At 42.5% G+C, this 20,292-nt stretch overlaps 1 protein-coding gene across 2 annotated transcripts in view; it reads left to right on the plus strand.

Moving 5' to 3' along the window:
* The window catches only part of FNIP1 (folliculin interacting protein 1), a 71,627-nt gene that overhangs the window by 28,839 nt on the left and 22,496 nt on the right, over positions 1–20,292 (plus strand). The window contains exons 2-7 of one of the 2 annotated variants that reach the window (XM_075715306.1): positions 2,514–2,640; positions 11,497–11,640; positions 15,953–16,053; positions 16,307–16,381; positions 16,922–17,013; positions 19,626–19,709. In XM_075715306.1, coding sequence (XP_075571421.1) covers positions 2,514–2,640; positions 11,497–11,640; positions 15,953–16,053; positions 16,307–16,381; positions 16,922–17,013; positions 19,626–19,709 — 623 coding nt within the window. Of the gene's footprint in view, positions 1–2,513; positions 2,641–11,496; positions 11,641–15,952; positions 16,054–16,306; positions 16,382–16,921; positions 17,014–19,625; positions 19,710–20,292 lie in introns of those variants that run through there. The other variant, XM_075715307.1, reaches the window with a different exon arrangement.

The following is a 20,292-nucleotide window of genomic DNA, read 5'->3' on the forward strand; positions in this document are numbered from 1 at the left end:
ATACAGCAAGAGTTTTATATTTAGCTTTCTCTCCTCTTAGTGTGTAATCTGCTCTTGGAGCTTTTTATAAGTAGACTTTCCTAAGATCTGGAACAGCTACTGCCCTTCTTTGCCAGTAATTTCAAAGTCAAATATCAAAAGTACTAGGTAATGGAAGACATGCTTTTGTCTGAGCGTGAAGGAAATTCAGATGCGTTGCAAGGGTGGAGCAAGCGATAGCACCTTTTTGGCAAGCAATTCGTTGTTATTGTCACATACTGTTTCTCTATAGGAGCCTCAGTGGCCTATCTGGAAACAAAATGAGTTTCCAGACTGCCACTGATTTCACTTAAATATAAGGAGAAGGTTCCTCCAGGAAACCAGTTTAGCCAGCGGTCTCACTTGCCTCCCCACCTCTAGCCCAGGTCAGGCTCCTACAAGTAACCGTCCCCATCTCTAGTGCCTTTGAGCCTCTTGGTTGATAACACTCCAAATATGCATCAAACAGTAGTGATTTTGTTTTCTTACATTTTCTGAAATGCAGGATGGGGCTTATTAGCAGAGCCCCCGGTAAATGTAAGCTCTGCTCTGAGTTTGTCACCGTGCTTGGGTTTTGGTACAGAATTTGCTCCGTTCGCAGTCTGCTCTTCGTGTGGGCATGTCCCTCTGTGGACAATGGGCTTTAGGTGCCCAGAGAGGGTGTGTGGCTCTTTGCCGCCAAATCTAGACATCAAGTTATTTCAGTTTCAAGTTGCTCAAGCTTTTTTCCTTGTAATAAGTTGCACACTATCTTCTCTGCAGCTTCTGTTTTTCTCTCCTGTTGCTAAACGGTGGGGCTGAACAGATCAGGAAATGGATTTCCTCTCTCAAGAGACCGAGTAACTGCATGTCTTGGTGCTTAGTTTCATCTCGCTGGGACTGCATTAGCTGTAAAGCCTGTGAATCTGTATTGGACAGTCTTAAAAACTTCGGATAGGCAACCATGGCTTTGGTGATCAAATTGATTCTCTGCTGTGACCTATTATAGAAATTGTTGGGTTACAAATCGTCATTAGCATACTGATCACATAAATCACAGGCGCAGAGGAGGAAACCTCTTGGTTGGTGAATTAGAGGGATGGAGGACAGGAAAATAGACCATAGTCTTGCAGTCTAGCACGCCAGGTTTACTTTAATCCATATTATCACTTATGGGTGTCTTTTTGCTGAAATAAATGTGCAGCTCCTTCTTGTAAACTGGAAGCCTGTATCTTTCATTAATGGCTGGAAAGTTCCAGGGCCTCGTTTCTCACTTCTTGGGGTTTCATGCTAATGCTGCTTGCCTAAAAGCCAGGGATAAGGAAGATAGAATTTCACTTGCTCTAGGAAATGGCTTGTAACTAGCTGAAAGATGATTCCTGTTGGTTTCATGGATAGAGCAGGCGCCTTGCCTCCTATCTGCCAAGAACTGAGAAGGTATCAGTGAAAATGGATTCCCAAGCCCATGGGCAACAGTGCTTGCTGGGCTTTAAAATGATGGCTGGCTTTTTAAAACGGAAATTTAAGATCATGGCTACATAGCACCCTTAAAGGCAAGATTATGTGATGGTATTCAAGCCTGAGCCCTGCAAGCTCTCCCTTCGCAGAGCTCCCCTGAAGTCAGTGGCACCAGGGAAGGCAGAGGCTCAGGAGAGCGCCTTCCCTTGTTACTGACTGCAAAACCAGTTTGGGAATAGGTGTGTTAGAAGAGGACTGCTGTGTGTGTTTTGCTGACCCATGCAGCAGCATGGCCTGGAATCACAGTGGCTTAAGTGGAGATTATTTCTTAGTCTGAACGTAGCGAGGACCTGAGTATATAGTCAGGACCGAGCTACACGTGGCTGGCTGTTCCCCAGCATCACCCGCAGATAGATAAGTATGAATGTTGCAGTTTATAATACCGCAGTTAGTTCTATACACGTATGTTCCTACAGTGTTTGTGAAACCTGAAGAAGGGTAGAAAAGGTACTTTGCATTTTTTCAGCAGTGGAGTTCAGTGCTTTGCCAACCCATGAGGCTGAAAACCCATGACTGCAAATGCAGAAATTCATTACTTAAGGGAGAGGCCAGTGTGAATACATACCTTTTTTTCTTTTTGCTTTTGAATTGTGAATGCTTTCAAGCTGGTGCTTGCAATGATGAGGGACCTTTTTTGTTGTCGTTGTCTTTAAACACAAAAGCCGAGTTCTTCTATGACTGATTTCGAAAAGCTGGAACTTGAAGAAAACATTAAATATCACAAGACAGAGCACAAGAGCTACTAATGCTGCGCACATCATTGTATATGGTTGCAGTGGATTGGTGCCGTTTATGCCAGTGTAATTTGGCAAGTGTAGGGGAAAGAAAAAACCAAAAGGCATAGGTCTGGCTACAGGATCGAAGGGTTTGATGAAAGAGCATTGCATTTGCTCGACTTTATGTTTTAATAAAGTTGTATATACAGATAATGTAGAAAGAACAGTGTAATGAAGAGTTGTGGTAATTGATCCTTCTGCTCTTTTATTTTTTAATTAAAGCTGGCCTTTGCCGGAGTTTGACCCAAGTCAGATCCGACTGATTGTGTATCAGGACTGCGAAAGAAGAGGACGGAATGTCTTATTTGACTCCAGTGCTAAAAGAAAAATAGAGGATGTTTCAGTGTCGGTGAGTATTTTACTAATTTACATGGTTATAGTCTATATTTTTTTTAAATGGCAAGATTGATAAATCACAAACGTTGTGGTTTATTCACATTAACATTAAACGTCGGTTATGTGCAGGGCTATATTTAAATGCCTGGTAAGTTGCAAATTATTCAGGCTTCGGTGATTTCACTTGCAACAGCTTTAAATACTATAGTGATCTCTTTATTCCTGGGCTCGTCTACTTTCTGCTCTTTCAGAGAGAAGGATTCCTTCCTGGGGCTGCAGCAGGCAATGCTGGGGGGCTGAGGCAGGGCGTAAACTGATATTTATGGATGTGCTTTTATGCCATGGTGGGGTCTGCATTCTTAACCAGAAGGTCCTCCCAGTCCTGCGTCCTCTTGTGTCCTGTTTGTTTAGCTTTTGCCAATCGTTGTTTCCATGCTTTGCTGACAGTTTTTTTCCACACAAAGTTACTTGAAAACTTTTCCTCTGTTTTTCCTTTTGGCATGGTCTGCATGGTAATCTATTAATTGCAACTGTAATGGGTGCAGTCAGATGAGGATACTTCCTTCTAAGGGCTCTGGCCAGATTAATTTCTAGCCGCAGTGCTATTGTAAGTGGTTGCGTGAGGTTGGACAACTTCTTTCACTGCTTTGAACTTCCTTTTCACCATCTCTAAAAACGTTTGCAAACCATTTTAAGCTCAGCAAGCAGAAAGCACTGTGTGAACTGAAATTTACGATCCCAGTTGCTTTTACCCGTAGGACCTACTGAGTTCTGTGAGCAGGAGTACACAAAATAACATGTTACCCCCAAGCCCTGGTTTTTGTGTTGGGTACTGGAGTACAGCCAGAGGATTCTTCATCCAGCTTTGTAAACTCTTCCGGCCTGTTGCTGAACGCTGCCAGCCTGATGCTTCTCATCCCGGTCCTGAGTGCTTCCTACATCCACATATCCTAACCTCTGGGAGTCAGTTTGTGTCTCATCAGGCACTAACTTCCAGGCTTATCCCGTTGCTTACTCTAGTGCTTTTACAGCCATGAATCAAGATCACAATTTCCTAGTTCTTTGTGAGAATTTGTGAAGTAAAGCAAGTTTCACAAATGTTGAACAAACTGCATCTTTCTTTTCAATTTTAACTCATTAGAATGGCTTTATAACTTAAAAGTCCCTGTTCTTCTAAGTGTTCTTGCCAGGAGAACAGGTTTTTAAAGACAAGAGATCTTTAGAAGTGGTTTATTGGTATAAATTCCTGGCTATGCTTATTACTATAACTTCATTAATTATAAAGTATTACTTCATCAATAAAAAGGATGTTGTACAGTATAAATCCTCTTGCCATATTTCAATTGATTTCTTGAAAGCCTAAAACCTCTTTAAGATAGATCTGTACTTGCACAGTGAACTTGCAAACTTCACTGTTTTGGTTTATTTCAGAAAGATCATTGACTGTGGCAGCTCAACAGCAACAAAATAAACGGCTGATAATGAAGCTAACACAGTGCCATATGAATCTCTCCTTTATTTTTCTTTGCTAAGGGGGAGGGAAATAGCTGTGTCCACCATCTCTATGAAATGAGTATGGGGGACTGGTGGAGGAAGACTGTTCCCAGGGTGTTTGAAATGCCCAGTACTCATCTCTAATAACTTGATATATTTCTTCTTTTTTGTGGTATTAGGAGACTTTAAAAGAGAATATATTGAAACACTTGCTTACCCTGATATCTGCCTTCTGCATCACTCGGATAATGTCAGGTCAGGCAAAACTTTCCTCGTAAAACAAAACTTTGCAATAGCAGAAACATTATGCAGGTAAAAACGTGCAGAAGAGTCCTCGGCACGGCTTGCTGCGAGCTTAGTACAGGCTTGTACAGTTAGCAGTACGTACTGGCCATTTTCAAGGAATTGCATTGTTTATTTTTCTCACTCTTTATCATGATTTTCATTAACAAAGACACACCCTGCCTATACAAAGCCAGATCTTGGCTCTAAGCACATTCCAAGGCACTCTTGCCCTTTTGCAGCAAGACGTGTGTGGGCTGGGCACTCTCCCTTCTGAAAGGGTATCTGTTCACCACCCCAGAAAAGCCAATGCTTTCTGCATCACGCCCCCCCCCATTTCCTAACGTGATTTATACCTCTGGATTTACAAATAACACTGGGGGGAGATTTGCAAGAGTGCCTAGCAGTGGCCAGACTGTTCTGACTGAAGTCTAATTAGTCTAATGCAGAGAACCAAGAGGCTTTCAGTTTGCTTTATGTTGCTGTGCTCTTCAGTTCCCGTTTTCTGTTGCTTATGGGACGTGAAAGCAATTATAATTCAAGAGTTGTATGCCTGCAGCAAGGTGAGATATACTTTGCTCTATATTATATATCTAATCTCTACATGTGTCAAGAGTTGTGTGTGGTGGACCAAGGTTGAACGTGGCTCAGTCATTTGAAGGTGTGGTTATAAAATGTAAGCATCAGAGCAAACTTTTCCAGACACAGATGTTTCAATAAATAAAACAGTAGGCTCTGACTTTTTGATGAGTGAAAACTGCAGAGTTTGTGCTCACACGAAGCTGGGCTCTAATTACTAAAGCATCACTAGGTTCATATTATCCGTGAGGGAAATGTAACTATAACACAAATACGGATTTTGTGTTTTCATTGGATATTAAATCGGCCTCTTCATGTCTTCAATAAAGCTAAATATTAGGTAAACAAGAATTTTGGGAGGGTATTGCACAGAGACAGACAGAAGGCAGCTGAGAGTTTGCAGTATGGCCATTAAAATATTTTAATTGCGCAGGAGAAGCGATGTTTTCCCCGGGTCTCGCTGGAGTTAAACTTGGCGAGCAAAGCCGAGCAGCAGTCTGGTGACTCGGAGGGCTGGCAGCCGCCGCACCGGGAATGTTGGCCGAAGGCTGTGCCAGGCGTTTCCACCGAGGCCAGGCAGAGATCCGCCTTAGGCAGCTGTGGGCACTTGGCATGGGGGGGAGGCAGAGAGATCCCCTTTGTGAGTCCTATACCTTTTTTGGTGCTAAGCAGGAGAGGTTCTTCCCTGGCTTTCCAGAGGATGGGCTATTGATCAGCCAGGCTCTGTAAGCAGAGCCAAAAGGCTGCTGCCTCATGAGCATCAGAAAATTGGGTAATTCCCCCGTCTGAGTTCTGCTGGGGTATCCCAGAAGAGAGCGGCTGTCCTTTCCAGCCCTGTGACACTAGGTCATGAGCAAATGTCTCAGAACAGGCATTTGCATATTGACTATACCAGGGCAGCGTGTGATAGGAGAAGTAGACATTGCTGATGCCTTCACTAAAGAGCCTCGGTCCACACCCAAACATCCACATCCCTTGGATTTTGGGGTATGAAAGTACTTCTACGGGCAAGCACGTGGGTTTGATCTGCTCTCTCCTCTAGAGAGTTACTTCAGAGTTTGTTCCTCATACTAGTAAGTGTCTCGTTTCTAATGCGACTGTATTACTTGATTTGCAGGTGATAGTGTTATGACCTACGACTGATTTCTCCTAGTAGACTCATTTCTGCGCTTGTCGGCTCCTTGTCCTCTAACCCCTCCCCGCCTGCCTTCCGCACACGCGTACCACCAGCCCCACTCGCCTCCCTGCGCGCTGCCTCGGCTCTGCGAGGTCCCGCACGCATCCACCCCCTTGGGTTGTCCCGAGTGTCCAAGCCAGGAGCTGCATAGGAACACAGGTATACTCCTCCAAGAGCTGTGATACCAGGTTTGAATTTCAAATCAAGCACGGCAAGCAGCTCCTTTTCCTTTTTAAGGTGCAGAGGCCAGGTGGCCCGGCCAGTGCTGAGCTTTCAGCCTTGGCTCTGCCTTTCCTGACCCCTGAGTGCTTGGCTTCTCAACCCTGACGCTGCATTCACGCTAACCTTAGGCGAAGGCTGTGTTGTATTTTACTGTGCCGCTGCTGTTGTGCGGCACATGAATTATGTCGCCGTAAATGTCAGTGTGCAAAGGCCAGCTGAAGTATGAGGAGTTTTCCTCCAAGGGCCGGCAGTTGACTGGGATAAGGATGCCACGGAAATGGTGCCATGAGGGAGAAGTGGGGAGTAAACCAAAGAAGGAGCTGGGAAGGGGGGAATGTCTTGTCAGGGCTTTCTTTGGAGCAGCCTGAATGAGTTCAGGGCCGGGGGTTAGCTGCCTCGTTTAACTGCTCGTTTTCCTTCTCATGTTGTCCACTGGTGACTTACGGCAAGATGGCAGTTACCATCCGGGATGTGACTGAAGAGAGGTGCTGATGGGCGTGTAAGAAGCTAAGAGATTTCCTAAGTCTAAAGATCAGCCTAGAGGAAGGTGTGGAGTCAAGGGACTGTGAGGAAGAGGAGGGAGGAAAGAAAGCAAGAGCCAAGCTGTGCACTGTGCTGAGCGGGGATCCGGAGTTTGGGTGGTTTGGCTGGGAGGGGAGGAAGACAAGGAATTGGACAAGGGCAGTGGCTTGTTCCCAGGATGCAGAGTCAGAAGAGGGTTTTCCGAAGTGGGGTTTGGTTTCATTTTTTGAAGAAATGAAAGAGAAAGAGTGGGCCGGGGTGCAGAATTTGAGATCTGGAAGTGCAACAGTGGACTTGGATTTGGGGAGCGAAAAGTTCACTTTTGCCATGTAACCTAGTTGTCTTTGTCTTTGGGATATTTTAACTGAGAGGTCATACTATATTTGATCTCCTACTGCTGCAATTTCATTCACTCCAAATGTCATATTTATCCCAAAGTAGAAAAATGGTACGCTGTTTTAAACAAGCCAGGATTAGCCACGTGTTCTAATACACTTCAGCACTGGATAAATGTTGAGCAGCAAATTGCTTTGAGGGATTAGTAATTGGATAGTGAGCCTTTTACTTTTAGGTGAGTTGTGTGAAGCGGAGACTCTGGTCTCTATCTGGCTCTCAGTGGACAGGTTTGCAGTGAGCCAGGCTGAAGAGACGGAGAAAGCTGTAAGCACACAGAGTCCCACCTCCTTAGCGCTGCTTGTACTCTCTACACAGAAGGGGAAGAATACTAGTGGAGTGGGGGAGCATAGGGTTGTCTTTACTTCTTTCACTGACCTCTGAGTAATAGAGGAACTTGACAACTCTGGAAATAAAGGGAGAATGTAGCACTTGACAGCTGCATTTTAAGAAAGATAACTGGATTTTTACAGCAGCACTCGAAGGGAAGGAATGAATGCCTCTTCAGGTTACTCTTATGTCCTAGGTGGATGCATACATTTAATTACACCTTCAGACCAACATGCATTAATAAAGCAAAAGAGCTAATTTACCTATTTTGGAATAATTTTTCAGCTTTGCTTAAAAACCTGTTCTAGAAATGAGGCACAGAGCTCTTGAAGAGTGGCAGCCTTGCTTGGAAATACAAATTTCTCTATCACTACCACCACAGTGGTATTTGAGCACCTGCTGTTGCAGAGAGGTAGAAAAGACTAAACCATATGATGACATTTCTTTTTCCTTCTGTCACTCACAGCCCTAAAACACATGCACACAGCCTGGATTTAGTTCAGCGCACCAGGCTCCTTTCAAGTTTCTTCTTATCCCCGAACCCAAACTTGCCCAGCAGAAATTCCTTTTCCCGTGCACAGCACTGCATATGTTCTTTCCCCTTGCTGAGGAATTCATAGACCTCGTGGCAAAGAGTTAAAGGTCTTTGCTGATAGAGGCGGAGAAAAGAGATTCCACAAGCAGAACTGTAGGAGAAAACTACTTTGTACCCTGTTGCACTATAAAGACATTTTACTCCAAGTTATCTTCAGTACTACCTGATAGGTTTAAGACTTTCAGCAAATGATGACCTCTAATGTAAGAACTGTGACTGCCAGGAAGTCTTTGGAGCTGGGCGGTATCTGCAGCGAGTTGGCAGAGAAAGAACAAAGAGTGTGACCACAGCGGGGAGAGCAGCGTGGCAGCCAGGAGTGGCAGCTGCCCGCGGCATCCTTCCAGCAGATGTTCTGCTCTCCAGCAAAAGTGAGTGTTTAGGAGGACTCCCGCAGCACTTCGCCTAGGGCTCTGATTTGTTGCAACTATGTCTGTTTGGAAAGAAAATCCACAACTTTGAAACTTTCCCCTGCACACTCCTTAAATAATTAGGTTACCTTTTTATTTTTGGAAAACCAGCTTGAATATCTTTGGAATATTGATTGGAATGCAAGTAATCCCACTCCTTTGATGCATAATATCTTGAGATATGTAGCATCTAAAATTTCATTGACATTTGGAGTCAGAAACTGCAGAGGGGAGGGGCATTGCAGGTGCTCGATCTCATTGTCCAACAGGTTATTCGTAAGCACATGCTAAGTGTGTAAAAGAGCAAACACCAAAATTCATCAGTGATCTGCATTTTAGGAGGGGTTTACTGTTCACAAGGTTCTGAAAAATGGTATCTGAAAGGTCCTGACCTCCTTTACAGACTTCTTGCAGGAGTCTTGGTTCATTAAACTCCACTGCAAAGACCAAACAGCCATTTTCCTGGTTTGCTATTTAAATTAGGCAGCTATTACTTCAAGATACCAGACTCCCCAATGGATCTGGGGAAAGCTGCTGTGCAGAAAAATGCAGTGATAATGAGAAGAAATGACTTAAAAGTAAGTAATTTGCAAACTCAGCCTATTTTTTTTTAATGCACAGAAAATTTTTTCACCTGTGCATTTACTGGCTTTACAGTTTCAAGGAAGCTTAGTTATAATTGTAACTTTTTAGAAGGAACTTTCAACATCTGATGGAAAATGCAAGCTGAAATGTGGTTTGCCTGCAAAAGCTTCTGTAACCCTGTGGATTTTATGTGGTTTTATCACATGATGCTTGCCTAGCCTAGGACATTGTTGTTTGTGTCAGAGATAAAATGCAATTCTAGTTCACGAGTTCCTACTGAAGTCATATGATGATCATTCACATGTTCCAGCCATTGTGTACTGTGCTCAAACCGCAGATACTAGCCATTAGCAAATCTACATATTGCATGAATTCAACGTACTCGCCACGATGTTGTAATGAGAGGATACTACTATGGGAGGCCATACATGTCACTAAAGCACAGGACTCGGCGGCGAATGAATGCTTCCTTCCCCTCTGCCACAGAATTACTGATTTGTCTGCACATTTTTCCTTAAGGCTTTCTGTGGCAGCAGCTCTCTAATGGGACCAGCAGTGCAGACTGCTGCATGGAGCTCGATAATCCCTGACATTTCCTGCTGTTTTGCTAAATCTCACCCACAGTTAGGCCCAAATAAAAGTCACCTGTCCCTAACTGTGGGTGAGATTTAGCAGGGGGGGGAAAAAAACCCCAAAGTAACCTGCACAGCCTAGGACAGAGGCGTGGGATTCCCATCTTGTCCCTCCTCAAAATCCCTCCACAGCAGTAAGGGCAGTTGTCTTTTTGTGTAGTTCTTGCCGATTTTTGAGCAGAGTCATGAAGTTACCACCCTGTGCCTTGGGTATTTCACACTTTTCTTTATGCCTGTTCCTTTTTTCCCATAGCTATTAAATATTGAGACATACTTATGTTTTTGAATGAAGAAGGAGCTTGTGATGTGGATCTGTGAGTCTGGAGATGAAGCTGTGACGTACAACAGCACTCTGTATTTCCATCTGTCCCTTGAACCTGGCTTCCAGTAGGGTTTGCTTCCAGCTTGCTGTTACTGGTTTGGTGATTGTATAGGAAATGCTAATTAAGAAAGTTTTAGGGCAGAGTTAGTACGTAATTTTGAGCAGTGTAGACTATTTCTGTCTCTTGGTGCTGCCCACTAGCAAATGTAAATAATGCCAGCCTTACGTGGGTGTGTTGAAGTGTAATGAATATATGTAAAATACATCGAGATCTTTAGGTGAAGAGGATTGCCTAATGTTAGTGCAAATGGCATTAACTAACGTGCATGCTGATTCTGCTTGGGCTGCTGAGATTCGCAGGGGAGACGGTGAATGTTTTTAAATAGTGAACGAAACAGTAGTGGAACATCTCCCGTGCCAGTGATTGATAATACTGCGTGTGTCGAGTGGACACAGATCCTGCCCAGGCTCTATGTCAGTTCCAGCTCCATCTGAGCCCTCCTAACTCCCTTTTTGCTATGCTTTCTGTCTGAATCTCTATCAGAAATCACCCCTTGGACCATTTCTCCATCGTTTTGTGAAACTTTTCTGGCCTCTCTGTAACACCGACTGTGTTTTTCAGCTTTGTCCATTTTCAGCCTCACAATTCCCTCGTACTGAAAACAAGAGGAACATCTTCCAACCCAAAGCATTCTATGATTCTGTGATTCTATGTCACCTCTGTGCCGCTCTTTAAAAAGATTAGGGGACTTGGACACAGCTAGGGAGAGATCTATAAACCCAGTCTCTTTTCTCTCCATTTACCTTTGTAACATGAACCTCTCTTGAATTCTCTGTTGTCCTTGCTCGATTATTCCTAATCAGTGTGTTTTCCTGTACATTGTGAACTGCTCCTTGTTGTGATCTGGCCGGCGTTGTTGCTCTGGAGGGCTGTGCCCATCGCGTGCTGTGTCACCTCCACCCCAGTGGGCACAGGCAGCAAGAGGAAGACAGCTGGAGCCTATTGTTGCCATCCTTCCTTTAAACGCTGTGGTACCATCCTTTCTGCTAATCCTGGGTCTAAAAAAGTCATTTGTAAAGCTTCAGAGACGGATGGCTACTTAGGAAAATGGAGGTGGAGTGACCTGTTAGCTCCTGGCTGATTGGAAGTAAAACAGCTCAGCTTGCTTTCATACAGCCAGGCTGCAAGAGATGCTAATAAATATTCTGGTAACTGTTTTCCTGGGGCATAGGCCTTTCAGCTGTTAAATATCTTACCTAAAGAGGTAAGTACAGGGCTGCTAAACAGTGATTTCAGGTCGTGGGTCACATATGTTGTCTGTATTTCAGAAACTCTGCAGCGATGCTCAGGTGAGAGTTTTTGGGAAATGCTGCCAACTGAAGCCTGGAGGAGACAGCTCTTCTTCCTTGGATAGTTCAATCAATTCATCCTCCTCGTTCTCTGATCCGAAAGAACAATGCCCAAAATACCAGGTGAGTCACTCTTCCTTTTTTTTGCATAACCTGTGTCAAATACTAACAGCAGGTGAGGCACTGAATGTTTTGCAGTGCTTGAAATTAAAGGCTGGCGGTGGAGAGCAGTTTTCAGTCAAAATCAGACTTTGGTTCTGACTCAGTAATGTTTAATTCTGTAGCTTTGGGTTTGAACAAGTGTAAAACCAACCAGCTGTTTCTCTCGAGATGTGTCTTGAATGGCAGCGATTTCTCCAGGGCATTTGTTCTGTTTTACGACCCAGGTGATAACACTTGTTCGGTACAATCGGACTTGGCACAAATATCTTATCTTGGTATAGATGAGGTAGTTTAGTTTATTGCTGAATGCTAGGGAAATAACAGAGAAATGTGGTATCTGTAGGGATAGTCTGCGTAACAGCTTTTTAACAAGGGATTCAGTGCACTTGAGTTACATTTTACATAAGAGATTTTGGCCATGAGAGTAGCTAGAGTCATCTGACACGGATATATTTCTGTCATCTCTCCTTCCATGGATCACAAGTGTTTTATATTAAGCCACCCTAAAATAGAACTAAGCCCTTCCACTCTTTGTAATGAAGTAATTGTGTGTTTGAGGGAAGCTGCTATCTCCACAACCTGTTCTGAAGTACAGTACTACTGATGTCTTAATCTACTGTAGATACAAATGAAGAACCTTTCGGTGCTGACTTTCCCACTGTCGTGTTAGCTCTTGCTATATTTGGCGAGCTGTGTATTCTTGTTTTCTCTTTCTCATCACACTCTTTTCTGCAGCTTTAGTAAGGTGGCTGAAGATCTGTTTTCCATTCCTCCCTTCCTGGAAGGGCATTCAGCTGCGGTTACGAAAGGAAGAGACATTTCTGTCAGCGGCTTCCTTCCAGCACAAAATAACCTCCTTGTGCATTGTGTGACCAAGAAAAACGATGCTCCCCACTACCCAGAAATTGTCTCTCCTACTGGGCAGGCTCTGTGCAAACAATGGTCAATGTTATTAAAGGAAATTAATTTTAGTGGTTGGCATGACAGTGTATTTTAAAGCTGTGGAAAGTTTTCCCTTTTAAGTCCCCGTTTCCTCATGCGTATCACTTAGTCGAAACCTTACTGAGTTGAACTGAAATGATGTGTGGCTATGTAACTGGCCCAGAAAGTCTGTGAGAAACTTGCAGCTTAAGTTGGTCTTCCACAGCATATTTATTGTAAACTATCTACTGTGTTCCCCGTACTCCTTCCAGGCTTCCCCAGCAAGCGAGCAGAGAGACATAAACACAAGAGTTCTTTACTGCACAATAAAATTTTGTATCATGTGTTGCAGAAGGGCCAGAGTACATTTGTCCAGATGTCAGGCAGCCTGGCATTTCCTATCTTCTAACTGCTGTGTCTGGGAACCTCAGAAGTTACTTAATGTATTTGCAGTATTTACATGTTCTTTTGTTTGGGGTTTTTTTTTGTTTTTTTTTAAAGCTACAGAATGGAAGTCCAAATAATACAATGCTATAGGACTTTTAAAATAGTTCTTTACGTTTCCTTGTTTAAAAACACTTTGACTATATATGAGCAACTTTAACTGCAAGGTGAAATGCAGGGTTTTGTTCCAGGCTTCCGTATTTTTAATTATGTCCTATCCAGATCCCTCACAAATGCAATTAGAATTCATTAAGATGAAGCTGAATACGGTTCTAAGCTTGCCCACAATTATTTGCACATTATGACACTAGTGTTACCTCTGTACCTGCTTGTCAGTGTAGTCAGGACTGAAAGTCTTCCTGATTTGTTGATCGTGAAATTTGACATTTATTTCTGTGCTGCGTTTTTAATTTACATATGCACTTAGTTATTGATAGGACAATATGTACAGTAAGTGGAATATTAAATGCTATAAATATATTCAGAAATGTAATTTCCAAATCATGCAAATTTTACTGCCTCTAATATGCTAATGTGCAATAACAAACACTTGTGGGTATTTTATGATCAATTTTTATGTGAGGTCGTAAATGTGACCTAGGGAGTTGGTTTGTGTCCAGGCTGTCAGTGCCGGAGGCTGTGCCCTTTTTGCCAGATGCTCCTTGGCTATTTTTTTGTTTGAGTTTTTAATATTTAACCCCTTTCCTCAGTTGATTGCACTCCACTTTGGTCTTGAGTGACCTTTATTTTGCAGCATTAAAGGCCCAAAGAGTTGAGCTGTAGCAGTGTTTCCATATTAAATGCATTAAATATGTGCATCTTCTGTTATGCACGGTAAAATTATTGTTATTAAGTGTAGATGAAATGCCAGATTGAAACAGGCCATGGGTGCATCTTACCGTGCTCTTTGCCTTCAGCGTGGCTTGTCTCTGTTTTTCAGAGGAAAGGGAAACCCCTGTAATTAAATTTGAAAGCAGCTGATTTTCACTTGCTTTTTTAAATTCGGTTGCTTGACAAAGAAAGTCAATACTTTAAGATAAAGTATTTTTCCTCAGCTTTAGAATTAGATTTTCACAACAGCAGAAAGTTGAAACCAAAACCAACCATCAAGGGCTTGACATTTATTCAAAAGGAGTCCTTCAATTGGAGATCTGCAGCAGATTTAAAAATAACAATCTAACATTTGACTGTAGTAATTTGCAGTGTTCTACTTCAAGATTTCATGATGCTGGCAAGACCTATCATTTCCTAGAGCCATTAACATCTATGTTTATATTTCCTTGGAGCTGCTGGGTCATACTGAGTGATTTTAAAGTCTGGTTTTTCCAGTGCTGCCTACAGTGCACCTAGGCACTATGATATCCTGGGAGGTAAAGATGGAAATTTCTCCGAGACGCAGCTAATGATCAGATCTTGCCCTGTCATGTGAACCCTAACAAACCTTGCATTATATCCTCATTTTTGTAACTGTGGTTGCTACTTCTTGTCATCCCCTATCTTTCTTGCACTGAGAGCAGATTTCAGAGGTTAATAGTATGTGTGTTAAAGTGCCATCATCTTAATTGAGAGTGCTTGAGAAGAGCTAAAAATTGAGAAGTGTTGTAAGTGTGTTGCCTTTTGGCTGATTAGCATTTCCTTGTCCTGCCCTTGTTCTGCGGGCTAGCGTGAGCAGAAACATTGAGTGGTCATTTTCATATCACTCCTTACTGCTGGTAGGAATCCGTGGTGTGGACACCCTGCCCTTGGTTGTGCTCTGAGCCCGCTGTCTGGCGCTGGGCAAAATATTTAGATATATTCCAAGCCTGTATAGGAATCTGGGTGAGGATCCTGGTTGTTCAGAGCTTGGATAAGGGATATGGAGATATGGCACTTAGCACTTTCCAAGCACAAGGTTATTTCTGTGACTGGTTTTAGGGACCTTTTGGAAGGATTACTCCAAGGAAGTGTTATTAGTCATCATGCACCTCAAAGGAGATGTATAGCTCTCTTGCACAGTAGCAAAGTACCTCACTTATGAACTGCCTGAGCTCTGTGAGCGAGTGATCACAATATTTTAAATTATTCAGGGCAAGGCACAAATGGAGAGCCAGCACAAATATTCTGCTAGCCTAGAGATGAAACAGCCCTGGATAAAGGGACAGTAATCTCAGTCACTGAAAGTATACAAATAAGATGACTGTCAGCTGAGCAGTCGTCTCCAGTTGATTGCTCTGAGTAACTTTTTAATTTTAGGTTTTTGTTTGCAGTATTTGATCTAGCCTGTGATGCGGCATGGTGATGTTCCTCCTTTGTTTTTAGCCAATATGCCTTACGGCAAGCTCTCACCAACCGAGAAGCAGGAATTGCACAACTTAAGCCTGGCATCATGATGCTACAGCTCTTTGCTGGTGCCATCACAGGAGCACCAGGGAAAGATGCATCAAATCTAAAACACCATCCGTGGATAAATTATGAATCAGTCTTTATCGAGAAAGCACTGGTCCAACTTGGTTCCAATGCTCAGTCTGTATAAGATCTCCAGTGAACTTGTGAACTTGTGATTCTTGTCAAACGGCCAGAAGGTTTAGGCTCGATGGTTCTTACTCAGTAAAGTGTGTTACCACACTCTTAAAACTTTTCAGTCTCCTGACTCAGCACAGTTTGAATCTACTTCCCCTCACCCCCTGTAGACGGGTTAGGTTTGTTGGGTGATTTTAGTGGTTTAGCTCACAGCCAATGTGAAGATCACTTTCTATGCTAGCATTATCTTTATTGAACTGTCCAACTTGGTGTGTTCAACAGTGTTACAGTGAGATATTTTGCATGTTTGTCTTTCAAATAAAGAATATTTTCCTTAGTTGTGTGTTGCCTTAATAGAGGCGTGCTTCTAAAATGCTTAAAAACAAATGTTGGTGGGGTTTTTTTGCAGGGTTCTCGGTGCTCCTCAGATGCTAACATGCTTGGAGAGATGATGTTTGGCTCTGTGGCCATGAGCTACAAGGGCTCCACGTTGAAAATTCACCAAATTCGGTAAGCTGAATTTTTTACTGCTCATCTTTTCAGAAGACTTACTCCTTAGTGCTAATATGTAATGAATTGAATGACACAAGTGGAGAGTAAAAGGAATTTCTGGGTTTGCTTTAAAGTTGTTCTGATGTCACTTTTGACACAAAAGGCTGTTAGGTCACGTTTAGGTCTATAAAATCTGGAGGGCTGTGAAATGGAAAGCAAAGCCTGTCTTGGCGCTGTGTTTCTGACTGACATCTTCCTTTTTGTCCTCTAGCTCACCTCCTCAGCTCATGCTCAGCAAGGTTTTCACAGCTCGCACTGGAAGCAGCATCTATGGAAGTCTGAATACGTGAGTCCGTTACAAATTGTATCTACTGCACATAAGCAGATGAATTTAAGAACACAGAAGACTTTTTTTGGACACTCCAGATTCCTTCTCTAGAAAAATAACTTCTTGTTCCCTGTTCTGTTACATCCTGTCACTAGTGTCCTCACCTTCCCATTGCAGTTGTCTTCACCTCAGTTTGCTTTAGGCAAATGAATGAACCATTCCTTTAATGCTGCTATGGTGAAGCTTGATATTGTAAGGTACAAAAGCACCTGCAACCACCAAAGGAGAAAGGATGAGGACAGAACACTAGAGGTGGGGAATTTGGTCCAAGATGAAGAAAAAAGGTGTTAGAAAAACATCTGGCTTCAGAAGGTGCAATGTTTCATTTTCCATGTATTAATTGACCTACCTGAGAACGTGGCCTAGGCTATGAAAGCTTTTTCTAGTGGAAGCCTGCATTCTTATCTTGTCCATTCCATTCAGACTATAATGAAATAACACTACACTCTACTGAAATGCAAATCACTGTTTTTGTTGTATGTTTTATGTTTGTTACAGGTTGCAGGACAGTCTTGAGTTCATTAATCAAGACAGCAATACATTAAAGCCTGACCACAGTACAATTATGAATGGACTTCTTGGGAATATAGGTAATTACAAACAGATTTTATTTCCTGGTACCTTTAACTGAGTAATAATAGATTCTAGAATATGAAAATCTTCTAAACAGAATCAAATTAAAAAAAAAAAAAAAGCAAGCTAAAGACATAATAGAAAATTAATATTGGTGGGGTTTGGAGGAGAATAGATCGGACAGTTCAAGGAATTAGCAGTGGTTCAATATATACAGCTGTGTATGTGCATATAGAATACATAATAGAAATATTTAGATATACTTAGGTTCAAATACAGAAAATGCTGGAAAATAACAGTCTGTAGAACTTGCTAAGCAGCGTATTTCAGATCAGGCAGGATTGATTCTGCCTGACTCGGTTCCCCAGTTTTGTTTTCGTTAATAATTTTCATTCTGTTCTGTACTCTGGCCACCTGAGCACATGTGGCCATGTGTTCTGTACTAGTTTAAGTTAACCTTGCACACTTGCAGTGGCGTTTTTGATTGGATTAGACAGAATATCTTTTTGTTCTCTCTTCTTTCTCTCTCTGACTGTGGAAGCTAAGCAGCCTTGAAAAAGCCATTTGGCACCTTTGGTTCTCAGCCTTCGTGGAAGTGCTGTGGGTGAAGGCTGCGTGAACATTAGATTACAGAAAGAGGGGAAGGTCTTGGCTTTTCCCCATGTGAATGGTAGAGCTGAGAGTAATGATATCGTACTTTAGGGCTTGGTTGTCCAGTATAGCAGCCCGATGAGCTCTTCAGCACATCCTCCCTTTCCCTTGGTTTAGATTGTTGACTTGCCAAGCAAATGTCTGTTGCAGTAGGTGGAATAAGGGGCTTCTTTTTACGTTTGCTTTCCAGAATATTGCTGTATGTAAAATACACTTTTCTAGGGTTGGAAGTAAGGAGTGAATTTGTTGGCTTTGTTACTGTACTTGGGTTTCTGGCTTTGTTTGACATGGGCCTAATTCTTGTTGGGTGTGTTTACTTCTCTCCTTCACACTGACTTTGCTAAGACTACTCCTAAGCTTGGGCTTAAATGCTTTTCAGGCTCAAAAGCTTAAAATCATTCCCAATAGTCCATTTATGAGGGAAGCTAATTAAAGCTGTAAGAATTTAATATTATCTATTAAATGCTTCCTGAATTTACTAAGTCAGGAAAGTTAAAAAGGTGCATTTTTCTTATGCAGTATTCCTTTCAGACTTCAGTCGTGATTTTTCACAGCGCGTGAGTGAGCAAGATGCCGGATCTAAGAGAGAGGAACTCGCTTCATCTACTTTTAGGCTTTTGTTGTGGTTTGTGCTTGGCAAAAGTTTGCTGTATCACCAGTGTAATCTAAACTGCAAGTTCAAATTCAGATAATGCAACTGTTAGGCGTGGACTCAATATGATTTCGGTGTAGCCAGTGCCACATGTTCATCTGTGTCCGGCTCTGCAGCGAGGGTGGCTCTTCCCCACCGAGCAGAAAGGGTGGCTGCCCCGAGAGCTGGCCTGGAGGTGTAGGCACCTCGGTGCAAGGGCGTGCAACAAGAAGTGACGAGACTGCCTCCTAGAAGAGGATGCTGAAACTTTCTTTGAGCTGCACGAGTTTTCAGTCGGTTCGACAGTGTTTGTTTACAGTTCCCGTTTCAGCGCGGGGGAACCATGGGTAAAGTAGGTAAAGAAGTTAATGGGTAACTGCAGCATTTCTAACAGCTGGGTTCAATAGCGAAGACTGCTCCTGACTCACCGCCTCTCGCCAGCCTGTGATAGGAGAAGGGTCTATGTGTTTTGGCTGGGAACTATTTACGAACTGCTTTTTTTTAGATATGCTGTTTGTTTTTTTTTTTTTTAAAAAAAAAAAGCAGCACTGGTCATGTCCTTTCCTGTAATGAGTAAAGACCTAAGAGAATGGAAGGGAGCTTTGTTGAGGTGCAGCCTTCATGTTTTGTATAATCAGAAAACTTTGAGTGACAAGTAGCTTCAAATTTAGGAGAGGATTTTGGCAATTAACTCATTAAAAACACCCATGCATTTTTCCTGGCTCCATGTACAGTAAATACACTCTTTCCCTGGTATAGCTACAATCCAGTATTACTTTTAAAGTGGACTGCTGAGACTGCTAACATTTATTTTCTATATGGTCATTTCACTAAACTGATGTACTGACTGTTCTCAGAACAACTGCTTCAGCCTATAATATTCTGTTGGTTCTACTAAGGCGAATTTCTGCCTCCCTCCTCCCCCTTCCTCCCCATCATCTTCAGCAACAGCGTTCATCGCCCACCCCACCAGTGTGGATGTTAAAACAAACATTGTACTCCATCATGAATCTCCTGTTTGTGATCAAGTTAGGCTTTGAGCCTGCATAAATTAATCATTTTTCAACTTAAAAAAAAAAAAAAGCCCTTGGAGAGAAACCCCATCCTTGTATGGGAGACAGTGTAAAGCTGGGTCTATTATTTTAATTCTATAAATACTGTATAGTTCAACTGTAAGCCATATCCCTGAATCAACGTTCTTGTTAAGCGTAAGAGCTGTTCTCCTGCATACTGTTAGTCTGCATTTATGTTGGCTTTTATCTTCTCCCTGCCCTGGCCCCCTCCCTACAGACTGTGCTGCTTTACTAACCTCATTCTTTCATGTGTATTTTACGTTTTGCCGTGTAGGTCTTTCACAGCTTTGCAGCCCTAGGCGGGCATTCTCAGAGCAAGGTCCGCTCCGCCTGATCCGGAGCGCCTCTTTCTTTGCAGGTTTGCAGTGTGCTGTGTGCTGTGCTGTGTGGCTAGTCTAGCTGGTGTGACAAAACTCTGTGGATTTGTAGTTTAGCCCTGGAAATAAGTTTTTTTGTTTTTTTTTTTTTTTTTTTTTTTTAAATACAAGACGGACAGTGATGTCTGCTCTCTTACCTTTTTGGATACATGCTTTAATTCCCCAGAGGACAACAGGCATTTTAATAGTCCTCTTTGGGGTTGGTTGGTTGTGTTGCTTTGTTTTGGAAACTTATATATTTAATGGTGGATTTCATATTTCTGGAAATAATATTTCACAACCGTGTCAAGCTATTTTGATCTGGACTTGTTTCAACCAAACTGTTAAAACTAAAGCCAACCTAGGTTCATTTAAAATGGACATTTCTTGCTTTTAGTGGCTGGGTCTTATTTCCATGGCTGAGTAGCTTTGATTTCACACACATATTTGTAAAATATATCACATTTAAAGACTATTGAGCCTGAGACACTTTTGATCTTGTCTATATGCAGACTGTGAATCTGGACAGTTTACAGCTTAGTTGAACAACCAATGCACTGCTCACAATTTAAAAGTGTTTATTTT

The sequence above is a fragment of the Pelecanus crispus genome, chromosome 8 (assembly GCF_030463565.1).
Source record: "Pelecanus crispus isolate bPelCri1 chromosome 8, bPelCri1.pri, whole genome shotgun sequence".
NCBI lineage: Eukaryota > Metazoa > Chordata > Aves > Pelecaniformes > Pelecanidae > Pelecanus > Pelecanus crispus.